The 20,215-nt window shown below is 40.3% G+C and overlaps 1 protein-coding gene across 1 annotated transcript; it reads right to left on the bottom strand.

Annotated features, from left to right (window-relative positions):
• Window positions 1-1,735: 1,735 nt before the first annotated feature.
• On the bottom strand, window positions 1,736-19,994 carry LOC118374906 (ras-related protein Rab-18). The gene is made up of 7 exons (XM_035761395.2): window positions 19,797-19,994; window positions 16,995-17,050; window positions 10,947-11,008; window positions 10,454-10,526; window positions 9,581-9,699; window positions 5,200-5,266; window positions 1,736-4,406 (listed from the first exon to the last, which is right to left on the bottom strand). Exons 1-7 carry the CDS (start codon window positions 19,862-19,864, stop codon window positions 4,234-4,236), a joined length of 618 nt encoding a protein of 205 aa, XP_035617288.1. The 5' UTR covers window positions 19,865-19,994; the 3' UTR covers window positions 1,736-4,233.
• Between the last annotated feature and the right edge of the window lie 221 nt (window positions 19,995-20,215).

The following is a 20,215-nucleotide window of genomic DNA, read 5'->3' on the forward strand; positions in this document are numbered from 1 at the left end:
CAGATTATTACCAATCCCACAAGGTATGACTCCAAAACACCCCAAAAAGCCAACTCTCCTTGATGTTATCTTCACAAATAATCCCGATAGGTATCAGTCTGATGTTTTAGTTAATGACCTTAGTGATCACTGTTTTACAGCCTGTGTTCATAATGGCTGCTCAGTGAAATGACCTGTCCTGATTTGCCATAGACGCTTGCTAAAACAATTTAATGAGCAAGCCTTCCTTCGTGACCTGGCCTCTGTAAATTGGTATAGAATCAGCTTGATCCCCTCTGTTGAAGATGCTTGAACCTTGTTTTTTGATATTTTCAGAGGTATTGTTAACAAACACAACCCCATAAAGAAAATGAGAATTAAAAACAGGTTCAGCTGCTGGTTCGACTGTGATCTGGCAGAGATACTCCACCTCAACAATTCCATTTGGCGAAAGGCTCGGCACACGCATACTCAGGCTGACTAGCTCTACTTCAGGCAAAAGAGAAATAAGTGCACTCAGGCTATCCGGGAAGGCCAACGTTAGTTACTTTAAGGAGCAGTTCTACCTCTGTGGGTCTAACACCAAGAAGTTCTGGAAAACGGTAAAAGACCTGGAGAATAAACACTCATGTCTCTTAATGTTGATGTAGTTGTTACTAAGAAGTAGCACATGGCTGAGCTTTTTAAATCAGTACTTCATTAGGTCAGGATTCCTATTTGACTCAGCCATGTCTCCTTGCCCATCCAACATCTCAACTCCCACCCCTTCTAATGCGACTAGCCCAGACGCTCCTCCCTCCTTTTCCCCTGCCCGCTACAAAGTTTCTCCCTGCAGGCGGTCACTGAGTCCAAGGTGCTAAAGGAGCTCCTTAAACTTGACCCCCCCAAAATATCTGGGTCAGATGGTTTAGACCCTTTCTTCTTTAATAGTGCTCAAATATGTTTTATTTCGTTTTTTAAATACTTTGCGCAATTGATTGAGTTCTACTATTTGAACTCAGGTCTGGGTTTTGAGGTTGGTGGTGGGTGAGCACCCTCTGGGACAAATGTGCCTTCTATTTGGAAGTTAGCAGTGCCTGCCTTGGCAACCTCTATTCTGTGGAATAAAGCAGATATTTAGGTTGAGAATAAGATGAATGCTACATTATGTACGGGCTAGGTCTCTGTTGATGCTACAGACATTCCGTTATGTCGTAGGTCTGTGTTGGTGTTTGACTGAGACATATTTTGAGACTAACTGCCTTTGCTGAGCGGTGAGGAGAACGGAGGTTAGCGGGTAGCGGTCAGCTCTGCCAGCCCTTTCATAATCACACAGGAATGATGCACATCCCAGTCAAACCCACCGCACCAGGGTAAAAGAGTTATTGCCGTAGTGCCGTTTCTTGAACCTCTGCCCAAAAGATGATTTAGATACATCACAGGCCTGGGAGCCAACGGAAGAGTCATTGGACTGTTTTTAAAACAAACACACGTCTACGTATCTACGTCTCCATTCCGTATCTATAAAACTGAGGAATTCAATTTCTGAAAAAATGAAACGAGTAAAAAAAATAAAAAAAACTTCCTCTCACCAAATTATGACATTTCCAAGTCCAACATGGTAAGTAGTCTAGGTCGTTTTCCACGAAGACTTCTTGGATGAGGTAAAGTACAATTACTGTGTGAAGATTTATATTAAGTTAATAGGATCTGGCGCTTTGTTTTACAATAGGCAAAGGCTTCTTAGCTCGGGCAGGAATAAGCATTAACTTCAGAATCCTTTAAAAAGCATTTTATTCACATAATACAGTGTGGTTTTATAATTGTAATATGGATACATTAAAAATTGTACAATCCATACAGGAATTATTTTTGATAGAATTCCTAAGTACACACATTCATTTACAATGTGTTTATATGCTGTCACATAAGCAAAAAAACAAAACAGAGTTCAAGAGTTAGTCTGATTCAATCATAAAGCAGACATTAGTTCAGGACAAATAGATTATATAATATCCCAATGTAGTATACTCTATAAACCTGTTTGGAAGGTTCTGGATGCAGGTAAATCTAACTAGTGTTGTGTAAGTGTGGTTCATACAGTCCACGATTGTGTCCGAAATAGGAGTGACCAGCTTGGTCAAAAGTAATGCACTATACAGGCAATAGGGAGCCATTTGGGACACAAACCAAATGTCTCTGCAAGTCATTCCCAGACTAAACATGAATAAAACAAGAATTTTCATGCAATTAAGGATGAGAAATAATGATATTCTGATTAGATACACTGTAAAGGCATCTGTGTCACTCCTGCCACAAATATAGGTGATAGGTATGGCCACCCAAAACTACATTTCCCAAACACATTCTGGCCCTCAACCAGGGCTGGGCGGTATACCGTATTTGACTTAATACCGGTATTGATGCACTTACCAGTTTGAGTTACCTTCTATAATGGTATTTCTATGTTTGGTTTGTTAACTCCGGGTCACAATTTTTTATAGTTTACTCTATTTTTTACTTGAGTTGTCTCTCCATCTGCTGCATGCCGCTAACCACACTAAGCCAAGCCCCATCACTTAAGAGAGCAGTTGCTTGACATGCTGCTTTCCACAAGCGTTCTATACAGTATTAGTTTGTGTATCTTACTGTCTGCAAACTACTACCTACTAGTTTGTCTTTTCTTAGCAAGGTGTTGCTAAAATAATTTGTGTAAGTTGCTAACGGTATCTTATCAGAGAAGAATAGGCGAAGCATGAATATGTTGGCTAGCTAGCTATATTAAGTTAGAAAACATGTAATGTAACATTTAATCAGGGTCACCTGGAAACACTGACCAACACTTGGGTTCCTAGCCTGTTAATAATTCCTATGATTTATTCATTCGTCATGTCAAACAATGTATTCAAGGTGCTGCCCACTATATTTCAATTATAGAATTAGAATAATCATTACATTTCCATCACTCCAACAGTTCACCAATTAACTGGGCCTATATCTTCCCCCCATATCATCCTGCGTGGCACAATGGGGAAATTATAATAAAAGTGCAGGAAATATAGAAATGAATCAAAATGCTGAAAAATGTATTTTGTTTGGAGTTGGATTGAACCGTATAAATGGAGAAAGAGAACTCTGCAAAAAAACATTTGTACAGGGTTTAAGCCTCTTTAATTTCAGATTTCAATGGAAACACCCATATGACTCATTGTATTCTTTAATATAAAACACTTTTCCTTTTGTATTTTTTCCCACTCCACATAGGGATGAATTATGAAAAGCTGAAGCTAGGCTATAGCATTGATATTACTAATATCATCTGTGTGAGTGGCAGATGGGCTGTGACCAAATAGGCTATTAGACCAACTAGAAACAAAACAGCAGCGTTCGTTCGTTTAGTTCCTTTTTCATTACACACACAATGGAAAGCCACCCCCTGGTGCCTGCCAATATGTTTGATTTATAAACACGCTGAAAGTTTTATGTCCAAGTCAATAAAAGTAGTAAAACTTCATTCCAGAAACTTCATAACTATTACTTTTGAACAAAATAGGTTTGTGGACAAAAGAGAGACTCATTATGTGAGACTGAGTGGTGAAAGGGAATACAAGACGACTTGGGCTGATAAGACTATAAAACACAGAGCTGTTAGAAGAGTGAGCACTGGAGGATGACAAAGGTTTCATGATCACACAGGGCAGATACACCAGAGAATCAGCTCTGCAGCCAACCCACTCTGGTTGTGCTTGCCTTGCTAAGTGGAACAAAGTGCTAAGGGAGAGAAAATAGGGGGAATCTACAAAGAGGGGAGGGCAAAGAACATTTGTAAAACAAAAACATGAAATAGAACAGGTGATAATTTAAAAAAAATCCTTGCTAAATAAACATAATACCCCCATGTGCTATTGATGGTATTGTGTTTTTTTCCTCACTATTCATTACCAAGTCATACACTCATTAATTTTCTCAATTCCGGTCAGTGGACAAAGACAGACAGAAAGACAGGGAAGACGACTTATAAAAAGCATTATAGCCATGATACCAGGAAGTGTGCAAACAGCAATGTCCCTATGAATGATCACAGCCAGGAAGCTTAGGGTGCTGGTCAGGAGCAGCCCTGCTTCACACCACTCCTCAGGGGCTGATGGGGGAAGTAGTCCGAATACCACAGCCTTCATAGTCCTCTTCAAAGTACATCAGCCATTAGTGTTTGGTAGGGCGTCTTTCAAGTGTGTGTGTATGTGATTTTTGTATATGCATGCGAGTATGTGTTGTCTACACCAAGGAGCAGTAGCCCCCACAGCTACCCCCTGCAGTCTGGTCCTGCCTGCCCAGCTGGACTCCTCGGCCCTGTGTCTCGCTCTCCCACAGTCCCGGCGTCTGGATGATCTTCTCAACCAGCTCCTCAAACGCACACTGCACCCCATCTCGCGTCTTCGCACTGGCCTCTGGCCCACACGAGACAGAGATAGAAAAATAGTAGTGTGAGAGAGGAGGAAGAAAGGACACCGACTGGCTGCAGCCAGGAACTGGCTGCTTCTTCATCTCCTCTAGCTACTGAACTCCACAGCTGCAATGCAAGAAGCTGAAAATATACTGAAACCAGAATGTGTCATTTTCTTGAAGATTCTTTGTGTGCCTCCCCTGTGCATAGGGCCCAACAACTCCATTTACCCGTGACTATATTCATGACAGAGCACAGAGTCTTATTGCTTAATTAGAATGTGCTCCCCTGTGCCATCATTGGATAATTTCAACATTAGGAAGTTATTTTAGCTAAAATAAAATATTTTAACATTGCGGTTACTCAAATAGCCATAAACTCTTGATTGGTAGAAGTTCTCTGTTCTGATTCATTATTTATTCCAATGTTGGTCTCACTGCTCTATAACACATAGCGTGTGTGGTTATCATATGAAAATGATCTAAAATATGTAATACTAAATCTAGGCAAAAGCATGGTAAATGTACACTAATTTCAAAAGTAATTACATTGATTTAGTCTAATAAATCCTGAAAATTTAACGACAAGAGTGGAGGGTTTGGCCATGAATCAATGTGAAAAAATGTTAGACAGAGGACAAAGAAAAACAAAAAAAAAAGAGCTAAAAATAGAACTAGGCAAACATTTCAATCCAAGTATGAGAGATATCCAAAAAGCAGATTCCCCTGCATAACGGTCTACGATAACTCATGCCCCGGGTCAGTTCGAGAGGGGAATCTTCTCAGCTCCTGGCTTACCTATAAACAGCATGGAATGTTTTCTTGCAAACTTCAGGCCTTCGTTCCTGTCTAGTTCGCGGTTTTCCTAAAACAAAGAATAGTCATCTTTTATGAGGTCTGTCTGGCATACCTGTCAGCTATGGGGAATATGACTGGGCTGGAAATACAGGAAACATAGTAGTCCAGTCAGTCCCACAGACAAAGGCTAGTACTACACAGTACTGTAAATTATGTCTACTCAAGTTATTACTACAGGGTCAACAACAACAACAACCAAGGACATATAATGGTGGAAGATGAGCATGACATGAATACAACAGAGGCAGCAGCATACATTTCAATGTAATTATATGTTTAAAAGAACACAAACTTATGGAACTAAACCCAGAGAGAACATGTGAACATTTTTAAAAACACTGCTGTGGGCCACATGGGCTCGGGCTGTGTTAAAATATGATGAGGACATACACACTCTTCTCTCAGTTCAGTTTAATGGGACACAACTGGATGGGGGAGGTAATATTACTAACAATACATTCCAGCTCAAATTGGTAACATACCCATGTAGTATTAGTGATGCACCGATATGACATTTTTGGAGAAAAAAAACCATACCAATATAAATGTTTTTTTTGCGGCCTTCTAAGCATTCTAGCACAGTTAAATAGTTAACACACACGGATGCAGCAGTCTAAGACACTGCATCTCAGTGCAAGAGGCATCACTACAGTCCCTGGTTTGAATCCAGGCTGTATCACATCCGTATCGTGATTGGGAGTCCCATAGGGCGACGCACAATTCGCCCAGTGTCATTTGGGCTGTCATTGTAAATAAGAATTTGTTCTTAACGGACTTACCTAGTTAAATAAAGGTGAAATAAATTCAACAATGGTACATTTGTTTTTCATATGGCACAACGATTCATCGATACATATGCTATAATGCTGGTAAAGTTGCACCAACAGTGCTGGTCATAAAAATATATATATTTTTCAGTAGCATTAGTAAAAATAAAAATAAAAACTCCACTATTGGGCCTAATCCTTGTGGCTAGCTTCACAACACATAAACCAGTCCGGTCAAGCCTCACTAGCCAGATGAAGCTAGCTGGCTGTTTATAACCTTAGCTTTGGGCTAAGTAGCTGGCTAGCTATTTATTTTCATGAACTGAAGTTCAATTTCAATAGAACAACAACAAGTGGCAACCTAGCTAATACTTAGGTCACAAGGATTCCTAAATCATTGCTAAGAATAATGAAAATGACTGCAGTTTCTACTGGTCATTGTTTTCAGGCTGGTTGTATTGGTGCTAGCTACGTACTAAGCTAAAGCTAGCTGCCCAAGAAGTTGCGGTCAAACAAATGATGCTTTATTACCAACGCGGTATTGTAAACACATCGTTTCTGGCCGGTGTTTGCAGACTTTTTTTGTACAGCTTTGACAGTGCTACTGTATCTTTTTTGACACGCAAAGACCCAAACGGTGTTCCATAGTATGTATGTCGTGAAGCTTATAGCAGTGACGCTATTACTCTGTAACTCCGGTAGGGCAACATCTGAAAAATAGCACACATGGTAGTGTACTGGTGCTTGACCAGTCAGCGGAAGCCAACATTACCCACGACAGATAACAGTTGATTGTCAAGGGCAAGGAATTCCATTATCTTGGCTTTAATGGATTTCATCTATGAGTGGTCTCGCTGAAATGTTCTTAATGTGTCAAATGACTGCTCGATCCACACAGCAGACATTCTGGTGCTAGGTTAAGAATATTGTGTTGCACGTGTAGCACAAAATTTTACGTGGCGTCATTACGCCACCAACGTTATATAGGTATGCACGGTAGCATTGACATCGGCTTTTAACATCGGGCTGATACCGATTGACATTTTTAGCTAATATTGGCCGATTCCGATAAGTTCACCGATATATTGTGCATCCCTAGTTGTTATTGTAGTATTTACTGGATTACTACATAGGTATAAAATAAAAACTTAATGTAAAGTGTTACCCTCATACGTAAATAGAAAGCATTCCACAAATTGTATAATGTATGCAATAAAGTATGTGTTGTCATTCTCAGGACGGAATCCCTTGTTACCTGTAAATTCTAAACTAACACATTTCTCCCTGATTCCAGACCACTCTGATCTGACAAACTCTATACTTAACAAAAATATAAAATGCATGTAATGTGTTGTTACTATTTTTCATGAGCTGAAATAAAAGCTTCCAGAAATGTTCCATATGCACAAAAAGCTTATTTCGCTCAAATTCTGTAGACAGATTCATTTACATCCCTGTTAGTGAGCTTTTCTCCTTTGCCAAGATAATCAAAATGGATTAAACAGCATGATCACAACACAGGTGCACCTTGTGCTGGGGACAACAAAAGGCCACTAAAATGTGCAGTTTTGCCACACAACAAAATGGCACAGATGTCTCAAGTTGAGGGAGTGTGCAATTGGCATGCTGACTGCAGTAATGTCCAACAGAGGTACGGCCAGAGAATATAATGTTAATTTCTCTACCATAAACCAAATCCAATGTAGTTTTAGAAAATTGTACGTGTATCCGAGCCCGGGGTGTTGAGGAATATTTCTGTCTGTAATAAAGCCCTTTTGTGTGGAAAACCTCATTTTGATTGGCTCGGCCTGGCTCCCCAGTGAGTGGGCCTATGCCCTCGCAGGCCGACCCACGGCCTGCCCAGTCATGTGAAATCCATAGATGAGGGCCTAATTTATGTATTTAAATTGACTGATTTCCTTCTATGAAGTGTAAATCCACACACACACACGAAAGTATTCACCCCCCTTGGCATTTGTCCTATTTTGTTGCCTTTACAACCTGGAATTAAAATTGGGGTTTGGATTATTTGATTTACACAACATGCCTACCACTTTGAAGATGCTAAATATTTTTTCGTGAAACAAACAAGAAATAAGGAAAACTTGAGCGTGCATAACTATTCACCCCCATAGACAATACTTTGTAGAGCCACTTTTTGCAGCAATTACAGCTGCAAATCTCTTGGGATACGTCTCTATAAACTTGGCACATCTAGCCGCTGGGATTTTTGCCCATTCTTCAAGGCAAAACTGTTCCAGCTCCTTCAAGTTGGATGGTGTACAGCAATCTTTAAGTCATACCACATATTCTCAATTGAGGGCTGGGCTTTGACTAGGCCATTCCAAGACATTTAAATGTTTCCTCTTAAACCACTCGAGTGTTGCTTGAGCTGTATGCTTAGGGTCATTGTCCTGCTGGAAGGTGAACCTCCGTCCCAGTCTCAAATCTCTGGAACACAAACAGTTTTCCCTCAAGAATCTCCCTGTATTTAGCGCCATCCATCATTCCTTCAATTCTGACCAGTTTCCCAGTCCCTGCCAATGAAAAACATCCCCACAGCATGATGCTGCCACCACCATGCTTCACTGTGGTGATGTTGTTCTCGGGGTGATGAGAGGTGTGGGTGTTGGGATTGTGCCAGACAGTGTTTTCCTTGATGGCCAAAAAGCTAAATTTGAGTCTCATCTGACCAGAGTACCTTCTTCCATATGTTTGGGGAGTCTCCCACATGCCTTTTGGTGAACACCGAACATGTTTCCTTATTTTCTTCTTTAAGCAATGGCTTTTTTTCTAGCCACTCTTCCGTAAAGCCCAGCTCTGTGGAGTGTACGGCTTAAAGTGGTCCTATGGGGAGATACTCCGATGTGGAGCTTTGCAGTTCCTTCAGGGTTTTCTTTGGTCTTATTTAATGCCTCTCTGATTAATGCCCTCCTTGCCCAGTCTGTGAGTTTGTGGGCGTCCCTATCTTGGCAGGTTTGTTGTGGTGCTACATTCTTAAATTTTTTAAATAACGGATTTAATGGTGTTCCGTGGGATGTTCAAAGTTTTGGATATTTTTTAAATAATCCAACCCTGATCTGTACTTCTCCACAACTTTGTCCCTGACCTGTTTGGAGAGCTCCTTGATCTTCATGGTGCCGCATGCTTGGTGGTGCCCCTTGCCAAGTGTGGTTGCAGACTCTAGTGCCTTTCAGAACAGGTATATATATATATATATATATATATATATATATACACTGAGATCATGTGACAGATCATGTGACACTTAGATTGCACACAGGTGAACTTTATTTAATACATTATGCGACTTCTGAAGGTAATTGTACCAGATCTTATTTAGGGGCTTCATTGCAAGGGGGTGACTACATATGCAAGAACCATTTAAAAAAAATATATATATATATATTTCACCAATTTGAACTCTTTTTTTATGTCCATTACATGGAATCCAAATTTGTTGTAATGCAACAAAATAGGAAAAACGCCAAGGGGGGTGAATACTTTGGCAAGGCACTGTATTTATATACACACACACACACAAACAGACTCACCTTATCAATTTTGTTCCCGACCAGCATCTTGACGAGGTCATTCCTTGTACAGTACGTCTCCAGCTCATTGAGCCAGTTGTCCAGCTTGGTGAAAGTATCCCGTCGTGTTACGTCATACACTGAGGGAGAGATAAGAGACAAGATGCTCGGTCAGAAACATCACCAGAAGGCTGCAGGACATATGGTCACTGAGGGGGGCCACTTGACCTTTCAAACTGTTCCACAATAACCCGACATAAAAACACCAGAATCTGTATGTTTTACATAATTGAATAGGCCTAAGCTTAGGGCTGGCACCGCCATAACTGTTGGGGAACGAACAGCTGACTGAAGACAGGCTGGCCAATTACTGTCTTCCAATTACCATTCCCCATAATTTCATGACCGTAACAGCCCTACCTGACCTGTGTATCAACATAGTGAGTTACAACACTGGTCCTGGTCTTAATAGGTACTAAAATTATGAGGTAGGGTTGCAAAATCCCAGTAACTTTACCCAAATTCCAGTTTTTCAGAAAGCCTAGTTGGAGGATTCCTAGATTTCCTGCTAACTTGCCCTCCTGATACAGGGAATTTTCAAACATGATTTCTGGAAAACCTGGGAATTGTGCAACTCCAGGATGAGGAAAAAGATACCTACTTTCATTTCGAATGGGAGCTCTACTTCACCCGTGGTGTTAACCACTAAGTCATAGCCTCCACACATTGTGTGCTTCGGAGGATGTCTGCTTTAGCGTTAAGAGTAGTAAAGTCTGTTCCAGAGAGCAAGGAAGAGGACAGGATGAAAATCCATCACTGTCTTTATGGCGGCTGTCCGGACCAACAGTGGCTGACTGCGTCTAAAGCGTCTGAATTATGAAGGTGTTTGCTCACCCAGGATGACTCCCTGAGCGCCCCGGTAGTAACTAGGCGTCAGGGTTCGGAAACGCTCCTGGCCAGCTGTGTCCTGCAAAAGACAACCATTACAGCTATGGAGTCTGGACCATAACAGCTCTGGGCACATCAAAACACAACCCTCTCAGCTATCATGCTCTGGACACATGGGGAGGAAGATATGGTGGTGTGACTAGGACAGAAGCATAACAAGTGATGCAGGACCAGGACTAAAGCATAAAGACACATTTGACTGCCATTTATCATTGATGGTTGGTGCTCAGAATGCTGTACATGATCGCTATCTTGTGGACATTTAGTGAACAACATTTTAAGCGGAAGGAATGGGAATTCAGCAATGTGATAATTTTTTAAACTAAACCTTAAAAAACACACACCAAGGAGGTAGAACTGTCAACAACAATACAATTGAATGTGCATCCCAAAACAGCTCCTTATCAGTCTGAATTTCTAAGTTCAGAAGAATACATACCCATATTGCCAACTTTGCCTTGTTCCCATCCACTGAAATGGTCTTCACTTTGAAATCAACGCCTGCATGAACACACACAACATTTCACAGATGATTCATCACACAAGTCATATACGCCAAGAATGTGAATCAAGAAGAAGTATGATGATATTATGTGATTCATTTAAAATGGTCAAAAACATTCATAGGCCTACATACCACACAATGTGTGAACTCAAACTAACCCTTCCACTAGTCAAGACAGGGTTTCAGCCTTGTGCACTTAAATTATGATGCGAGTCCTGATTTAAAACTACACAGGGAATATGTGGTTTAATATGCAAAGATCAAACAAATACAGCAGCTTTCAATACAACAAAAAAACTCCACGTGACATTGCTCAGAAGTGTAATGATTCATTCTTGAAAATCCCCTCCGTTCGGCACGAGAAATACATTTACATAAAATAACAGCGCTGTGCTCGTCACACTCGATGAGTAAATCTCTTCTATGGCTTCTTTCAGCGCACATGGCATGAAGCGTTTGGCTGGAGGTATTGCCCATAGTTTTAGCACACACTGAAAGATTTATCAAGAAAAACATATCACCGGGATGGAGTTGTTTCTGTCTGGACCAGGCCCCAGACAAGATCCAAAACAGAGGGGGTTAAGGACATCAGCCTCCCATTTTCCTACATCCCACGACCCAGGAGGTTGTCAATCATGGCCATTCGTTCTTCTGAGCCCAGCAGGGTCGCTCCACTTCTGTCGCCAGTCGCGTAGCAATTGACAATTTACACTAAACAGTCCTGCCGGCCTACAGGCCGTGATGTTTAGCACACACTACAACAGTTCACCAAGTGCCATGATGCAGTATTTGATTGATATATCATCAACCCAACAATTGACTCACCATACTATATACATTTTACTCACACAGCATATTGTAAAATATACTGTGTTCGTAAAATGTATGTAGTGTATAAGCTGGAAGTAGATGCCTAAGTGTTGTTGTCCATTAGTTTACTCCAATTAGGGGAGGTTTAAAATAATAAAAGGATATATATATTTTAATACACACACACACACACACACACTTAGAAATGTACTTGTTTTTGAAGAAAAGCACATTTTTGTCCATTAAAATAACATCAAATGTATCAGATATATAGATAGTTTAGACATTGTTAATGTTCTAAATAACCATTTTAGCTGGAAACTGATTTTTTTATGGAAGATCTACATAGGCCCATTATCAAGAAACCATCTCTCCTATGTTCCAATGGCACGTTGTGTTAGCTAATCCAAGTCTATAATTTTAAAAAGGCTAATTGATCATTAGAAAACCCTTTCGCAATTATGTTAGCACAGCTGAAAACTGTTGTTCTGATTAAAGAAGCAATAAAACGGTCCCTCTTTAGACTAGTTGAGTATCTGGAGCATCAGAATTTGTGGGTTCGATTACAGGCTCAAATGGCCAGAAACAGGGAACTTTCTTCTGAAACTCGTCAGTCTATTCTTGTTCTGAGAAATGCGAGAAATTGCCAAGAAACTGAAGATCTCGTACAACGCTGTGTACTACTCCCTTCACAGAACATCGCAAACTGGCTCTAACCAGAACAGAAAGAGGAGTGGGAGGCCCTGGTGCACAACTGAGCAAGAGGACAAGTACTTTAGAATGGCTAGTTTGAGAAACAGAGGCCTCACAAGTCCTCAACTGGCAGCTTCATTATATAGTACCCGCAAAACACCAGTCTCAGCGTCAACAGTAAAGAGGAAACTCCGGGATGCGACAATGTTTCTGTAGCGATCATGTAATTGGTTTGAAAAACAAATGCAAATAATCATATCATCATTCTGACAGGTAGGCATTGGCTACTTTGAAGTTTACATTCCAATTGAGAAGGTTAATGGGAAAGCCTTTCCATCTCTACCAGAAGGATATCATTAGCACCGCACACATACACAGGCATTCCTGTGCAGTTTCACAGGAATTGCCGCAGTCACTGATGTATTTTGTTCTTGTCTAATGATTAACTTGACAAATGAATGCATTTCTAATAATTCTAATATATTTAGTTGATTTAAGTAAGTCCAATACATTTTTTATATGGTTGAATTCCATTTTAATGTCTGGATTGTGTCCGCAATGCAGATTTTAATAGGGCCCTAAACAGTGAACAGCCGCCAAAGGCACCAAGTCAGTAGCAGTGCCAAGTATTTTCCCCAGGTTAATAGATTACAGATAAACAGTGTCTGAGGTTCTGCTTTTAGGCTCTTTATGAGATATTCATCTGAATTTCTCATCACCATAGTAGTTGTTGAATAATAAGGAGGTAGTTGTATTTGGTTGGCTCTATTTAATGTCAAATGGGCAATACAAATCATGTGTTCCAATACAGATTTATTTAACACGCTGCCACAAAATTAGAGCAACTGTCAAATAAGATGTCTACAGAGACCTCGGAATGTTTATGCCAATATGACAAGTTTATAGTGATCTCTGATTGTTCTGAAATTGTTTATTTTGTTAGATAAGATTAGCATTCCTGCAACATTATTTTGATCTGAGAAATTAAGCTAATTAATTGCACTCAAATTGTCCATTTTAATTGATAGAATTCATATATGTTCCGGGGGGCCGGAACATAATTACAAATCCTTTATAGACTGCAATTTCACAGCAAGAATCACAAAGATATAATAATAATTGACAAAAACATGATCATTTCAAACCTTACATTTGTATATGATCACGCGTCTCTCTATTATTCGACAGAATACTTGGGAACAGATTTCCAAAATTAAAATAACTGGTGTTTTTACATAATAATTGGTGTTTTTATTTTATATACACTGCCCAAAAAAATAATGGGAACACTTAAACAACATAATGTAACTCCAAGTCAATCACACTTCTGTGAAATCAAACTGTCCACTTAGGAAGAAACACTGATTGACAATACATTTCACATGCTGTTGTGCAAATGGAATAGACAACAGGTGGAAATTATTGGCAATTAGCAAGACACCCCCAATAGAGTAGCAGTTCGGCAGGTGGTGACCACAGACCACTTCTCAGTTCCTATGCTTCCTGGCTGATGTTTTGGGCACTTTTGAATGCTGGCGGTGCTTTCACTCTAGTGGTAGCATGAGACGGAGTCTACAACCCACACAAGTGGCTCAGGTAGTGGAGCTCATCCAGGATGGCACATCAATGCGAGCTGTGGCAAGAAGGTTTGCGGTGTCTGCCAGCGTAGTGTCCAGAGCATGGAGACGCTACCAGGAGACAGGCCAGTACATAAGGAGACGTGGAGGAGGCCGTAGGAGGGCAACAACCCAGCAGCAGGACCACTACCTCCGCCTTTGTGCAAGGAGGAGCAGGAGGAGCACTGCCAGAGCCCTGCAAAATGACCTCCAGCAGGCCACAAATGTGCATGTGTCTGCTCAAACGGTCAGAAACAGACTCCATGAGGGTGGTATGAGGGCCCGACGTCCACAGGTGGGGGTTGTGCTTACAGCCCAACACCGTGCAAGACGGTTGGCATTTGCCAGAGAACACCAAGATTGGCAAATCCGCCACTGGCGCCCTGTGCTCTTCACAGATGTGCTCAGTGTGAACCTGCTTTCCTGCTTTCATGTGACAGATGTGAGTCTGGAGACGCCGTGGAGAACGTTCTGCTGCCTGCAACATCCTCCAGCATGACCGGTTTGGTGGTGGGTCAGTCAATGTGTGGGGTGGCATTTCTTTGGGGGGGCCGCACAGCACTCCACGTGCTCGCCAGAGGTAGCCTGACTGCCATTAGGTACCGAGATGAGATCCTCAGACCCCTTGTGAGACAATATGCTGGTGCGGTTGGCCCTGGGTTCCTCCTAATGCAAGACAATGCTAGACCTCATGTGGCTGGAGTGTGTCAGCAGTTCCTGCAAGAGGAAGGCATTGATGCTATGGACTGGCCCGCCCGTTCCCCAGACCTGAATCCAATTGAGCCCATCTGGGACATCACGTCTCGCTCCATCCACCAACGCCACGTTGCACCACAGACTGTCCAGGAGTTGGCAGATGCTTTAGTCCAGGTCTGGGAGGAGATTCCGCAGGAGACCATCCGCCACCTCATTAGGAGCATGCCCAGGCATTGTAGGGAGGTCATAGTAGGGAGGCACGTGGAGGCCACACACACTACTCATTTTGACTTGTTTTAAGTACATTACATCAAAGTTGGATCAGCCTGTAGTGTGGTTTTCCACTTTAATTTTGAGTGTGACTCCAAATCCAGACCTCCATGGGTTGATAAATTTGATTTTTCCATTGATCATTTTTGCGTGTGATTTTGTTGTCAGCACATTCAACTATGTAAAGAAAAAAGTATTTAATAAGAATATTTCATTCTAGGATGTGTTATTTTAGTGTTTCCTTCATTTTTTTGAGCAGTGTATTTTTTCTCTCAAAAACTTGGGGGGCAAATTAAACCACCTGATTTTTAATTTTTTTTTTAGATACATTTTTATATAGTTTGGGATGATTTGCATTTGAAACAGCGTAAAACAAAACCAAAGCATGGATTACTGTCATACCTTGCTTACAGAAACCAATGTCCTTTTTTTATTTGGATGAACTATCCCTTTAACGTTGGGAGGGTTGTTAAAAAAAATCATCCCGGAACAGCACCATCTAGTGGTCAGAAACTGGTAATGCCATAGGCTGAGAGAAAAACCTGTCATCTTCAATGACTCATTTCTCTGAACAGGGGAAAAAAACATCACCAAATTCACTGGTTATACATTACATAGGAGGAAGCAACAATACTGTGAGCCGAAGCGCCATACTACTTGTCAGACATAGAGAACTGATACCATATACTTGTTGTTGGGGTGGGATTGGTGTGGGGAGATCATTGGTGGCTTTTGACAATTTATTTGGATTCCTCATGTCTAACTCTTGGTCCAAATCAGATGTTAGGTAGTATATTTATTGGATATTATATGAATCCTCTTTAAAAATTGCCAATTTGGGTGCAATCAATTAGCTACATTTCTCAGAGATCAAATTATAGTTCATCAAAGTAATGTTGCAGGAATGCTAAACTTATCTAAACTACAGAAGTGATTTCAGAACAATCAGATGGTAGGTGTCATGCTTGATGAAATGACATGGAATAACCCCGTTGCTTTATACCACAGCTGTCAAACTCATACTACGGACAGCAGTGTCTCTGCGGGTTTTCACTCCTCCCTTGTACTTGATTGATGAATTAGCAAGGAGCTCCCCATATACCTGGTTGTCTAGGGCTTAATTGAAAGGAAAAAACAAAAACCTACAGACACTAGGCTCTCCATGAAATTAGTTTGACACCCCTGCTTTATAAAAAGAGAGGAAGGAATAAGCAGGAATTGAGTGGTTTTCAGCAACAAATCACAAGGGACTTGTGTCAATGTGGGGAGTTCCGTAGCTAGACTTCTATGGGGACATCTGTTTGGCAAATATATCAAGTTGGCCAAGTAAAATAGGAGTGAGGCATGCTTACCTCTCTGGGAATCCACAGGCATGTATGGTTGTTTCAACAAAGACTACATTGTGCAGTCAGAATAACTTCAGAGAAATCACATTATAGTTAAAAAAAAGCTTAAAAAAACAACGTTGGTTTTCATGTCACCCCATCCCAGTAGTAATCAATAGCGCTATGAATTTTTTGCCTGCCTTGCACTTCTTCCATTAAGTCACTCCTGGCTGTTAACTGTCTCAAGGCTACCTGAAAATAATAATCGGGGTGTCTTTGAAGAGTCTAATTGTTTGCTATTCTGATATCATTTCCAGATACGTGAAGGAAAGAAAGAATTATCCTTTTCCCAAACCATGTATTTCACCATCAGATGAATTACTCATTCACTGTAGACCGGGTCGTATCAAATACATTTTATTGAATTTAGAGATTATTAAATTTCAAATAGTTGTGATATTATCTATGTTTTTGATTCAGAATACTAGTTAGTGAGTACAAGTTATACATTTTTTCTTTAACTTTTAGGCAACCCAACTTATTTTTTCTTCATACAGTAAGAAATGACTTACCTATTGTTGCTGCTAATTCCGGGTCAAATGTGTCATCTGTGAATCTCAAGAGAAGACTGCAAAAAAAGAAACAAAAGACATTAACAGGGAACTTGATGAAACCGTACCATGTCACTTCTATGGCCGATAAGTAGAAAACATTTAATTTAATATGTGAGTCAACCCTTATATAGAGTTTTTAGAGTAGGCCTACATAACACATTTGAAATTAGGGCAAACTCCACAAAGTCAAATAGCCAACAGAACTTTTACTGGTATTGTACAGAGTCTGTGTTTGGTTTCCAATTTGCCTAGATATCGCTAAATGAAAATCAGCCCTGCCCTGGGGAGCTTCTTGGAGTCCCCCCCCCCCAGGTCTATTTATTGCAAAATGATTGGACATGAGAACAAAGGTCTACATATTCAACACAACAATAACCAGACATCAGATGACATCATTACTTGCTGCATGGTCAGAGGGTCAGTGTTCAGTTGTGAGTCACTAATCAAGTGCTAGGAACTGAATCACAGTGCTTATGATGTAGCTAATCCTTCTTATTTCCAGTCAACCCAAACACAGATAATAGCCTAATGCTCAAATATTCTTATTCAACCATACTCTAACTTCCTTCATCCATATTCATAACAAATTGCTTCATCAGGTAGAATGTCAGAGCAATGACTGATCATTGTTTTATGTCTCAGTAGCAATGCGGTTAGCCTAAATAATAGCACAATAGCAGTGCAACATGCCAATTTGTCTGGTAGAATGAAACCTCTTCTCTGCTAGGGATATTTCTAATGATTTGAAGACCTAGGCAGAGTTGGGAAAATATAGAATGAGATTTATTAATTTAATATATATATATATATATATATATACACACACACATAATGGCAGATATGAGCATGGAGTCTATTAAATTCAAACAAGTTAAAAATACAAGTTTGAGGAAGAACAGACAGTTGAAACACTAGCCTTGGCCTACATTGCTCATACCAATAGTTAGACTTACTGTATCCTCAATCAAGAGATGGCATTGATTTTTTAAGAGTCTATACTTAAATAAACATTATTTTACAAAAAAGAAGAGGACTGTTTACTGAAATCATAGAATTTAATTGTCTGATAGGCAGTAAATCCTCCCTCACCAGTCAGGTGGAAGGAATATTTAGTTTCAATCTACCATTAGGTCATTTCTTTAATTAAACTCATTTACTTGATTATTTCAAGAAAATTAAGGCTGTCTGGTCTGGAACAAAGGCATTGAATGAAAATGGCATCTGACTACTGTGTGCAGTAGTCCCCATGCTGTAGTAATAAAGCATAGGACACGTGCCATCTCCGCATTGGTTTTTAGGAGCATATACCCATGTGGGTGATTGAAAAATGAACTGAGGTCCACACCCCAGTCCAGTTGGTAGTGCACCTTAAAATGGGTTGCCAACCTCCATATAAAGTCCAAAGAAGAAGCCTGAAGGAGGAGGGATTACTAGAAACTAACTCAGTTTATCCTTTTATCTGTGGATTAATTGTCGGAGTAGAGGACCTTGTGCATTTCAGGTAAAATAGCAACCCAATGTTTATATCCCTGGACAAAATAGCTAGCAACAACAATATAGCTAGCTAAATTGCCATACATGTTTCATGCTTTTCGACCTGTCCCCAAATAAATATATTTGGTTCAGAGTTTGTTTTGATATTTCAACCTGCGTGTCCTGATCTCATCTGGTGTGGGTGGACAAAATCAACATGCGAGTGCGGTCTGGTGAGCATGTTAGATGTTAGAGTTTTGTTAAGACCCTCATGTTTCATTCTAGCAAGATGAAAAGGGGTTACACACCATTTTGGTCCCACATGGCCATATCTCCATGTTACAGTGCTTGTTTATGGAAAATAGACGAAAGACGAGGAGACCACCTCTGCTAATTAGCTATCTTGCATGCTCTTAACACCTGTGTGTGAAGTGTAGTTTCAGTGGATGGAGGCACCCGGAGATGTATGTATCTGTGCAAAACCGCTACAGTAAGTGTATCTTTTTAATTTTTAAGGATTCTTTCTCGCTGAGCCATATTGCAAGCTATGATTGAGGGTTCTAAACATAAAAAAAACAATATCGGGATTGTAGTTCACACGAGGCAGTCGTGGGCGAGCTGTAGGGAGAGTTTAAGAACTAACAATACTCGGACATAACAATTATTTCTAGCAGTCTAAGAGCCAGAGATATACACAGCTTGGTACATGTTGGCACCAACCATTGCATAATAACAACATTCTACGAAAAAAAATTATTGGAACATATGTTGCCAACATAGCATCCATTAAAATTATATTATCTGTTGAGTATATTATCACTCTCACTCAGGACACATAACTATAGTTAAACTCTGCTGTCATATGAGGCAGGGTTTATCACTTCGGACACTTTTCCTAATAAGTGAAATTACTTACTGATGTATTGATCTACCTTCAGTAGTCACATTTGCTTTGTCAAACTGTGTGAAAATGTAATTACAGCCACCCTAGTTGTTCTCCACTTAAACACAAACGTTCCACGCAGCCATGCTAGCAAACGTTGTTAGCTAACTGATGTGGGATTGCAAACAAGTGTGTTACATTAGCCTGTTCGCTGTGGTCCCCTAATATACATTCGTTTTTGCTTTGTTGATAACCTCTGCTTAACTGACAAAATATTGACGTTTAATTATTGGGCATATTTTTAAACGAGACAACAATAGCTCCTAGCTAATCGTCCCGACTAACAGTTAGCTCTACAACAACTTCACTGAGCTAACGTCAGTTGGTTACTGTAGCCTTCTTACCTGGACTTCCCAACGCCACTTTCTCCAATTATTAATATTTTCAGTGTTGTCAAAACGTCGTCTTCCATCTTCCTATCCTATGTATAGTTTCAATTCAACGGGTAGCTGTAAAATACAACCCAGAAGTGTTGTCAGCCGGGGAGCTGAATGATAAGACAACCAACACTTCTCGTACTTCCGGTTTCCCTTGGTAGATTTCCGGTATAATGTTGAGCGAGTTCTTCTTTTCAAAGTTACACATCTAACTTTGCTTAAGTATCAAACTGATTTTCATAACAATATAGTTGATTAACAGGCAAAATGTGATGTATTTGTTTAAAATAAAACCACAGAGAGGAAGGAGCGAGTCACAAGTATCTTTGATCAAACCATGCCTCCTCTTTCTAGAACCAATGTAGCAAAGCTAAAATAAAATAAGC

The sequence above is a fragment of the Oncorhynchus keta genome, chromosome 4 (genome assembly GCF_023373465.1).
Source record: "Oncorhynchus keta strain PuntledgeMale-10-30-2019 chromosome 4, Oket_V2, whole genome shotgun sequence".
Taxonomy (NCBI): Eukaryota; Metazoa; Chordata; class Actinopteri; order Salmoniformes; family Salmonidae; genus Oncorhynchus; species Oncorhynchus keta.

Bases quoted from the DNA above. Each gene is read 5' to 3' on its own strand.
- LOC118374906 (XM_035761395.2), bottom strand. From the start codon at position 19,864: ATGGAAGACGACGTTTTGACAACACTGAAAATATTAATAATTGGAGAA. The intron at 5,267-9,580 runs GTGAGTCTGTTT...TCTTTGTTTTAG, and splicing joins TCGGGAACAAAATTGATAAG to GAAAACCGCGAACTAGACAG. The intron at 4,407-5,199 runs GTAAGCCAGGAG...CGTGTGGGCCAG, and splicing joins ACATTCCATGCTGTTTATAG to AGGCCAGTGCGAAGACGCGA.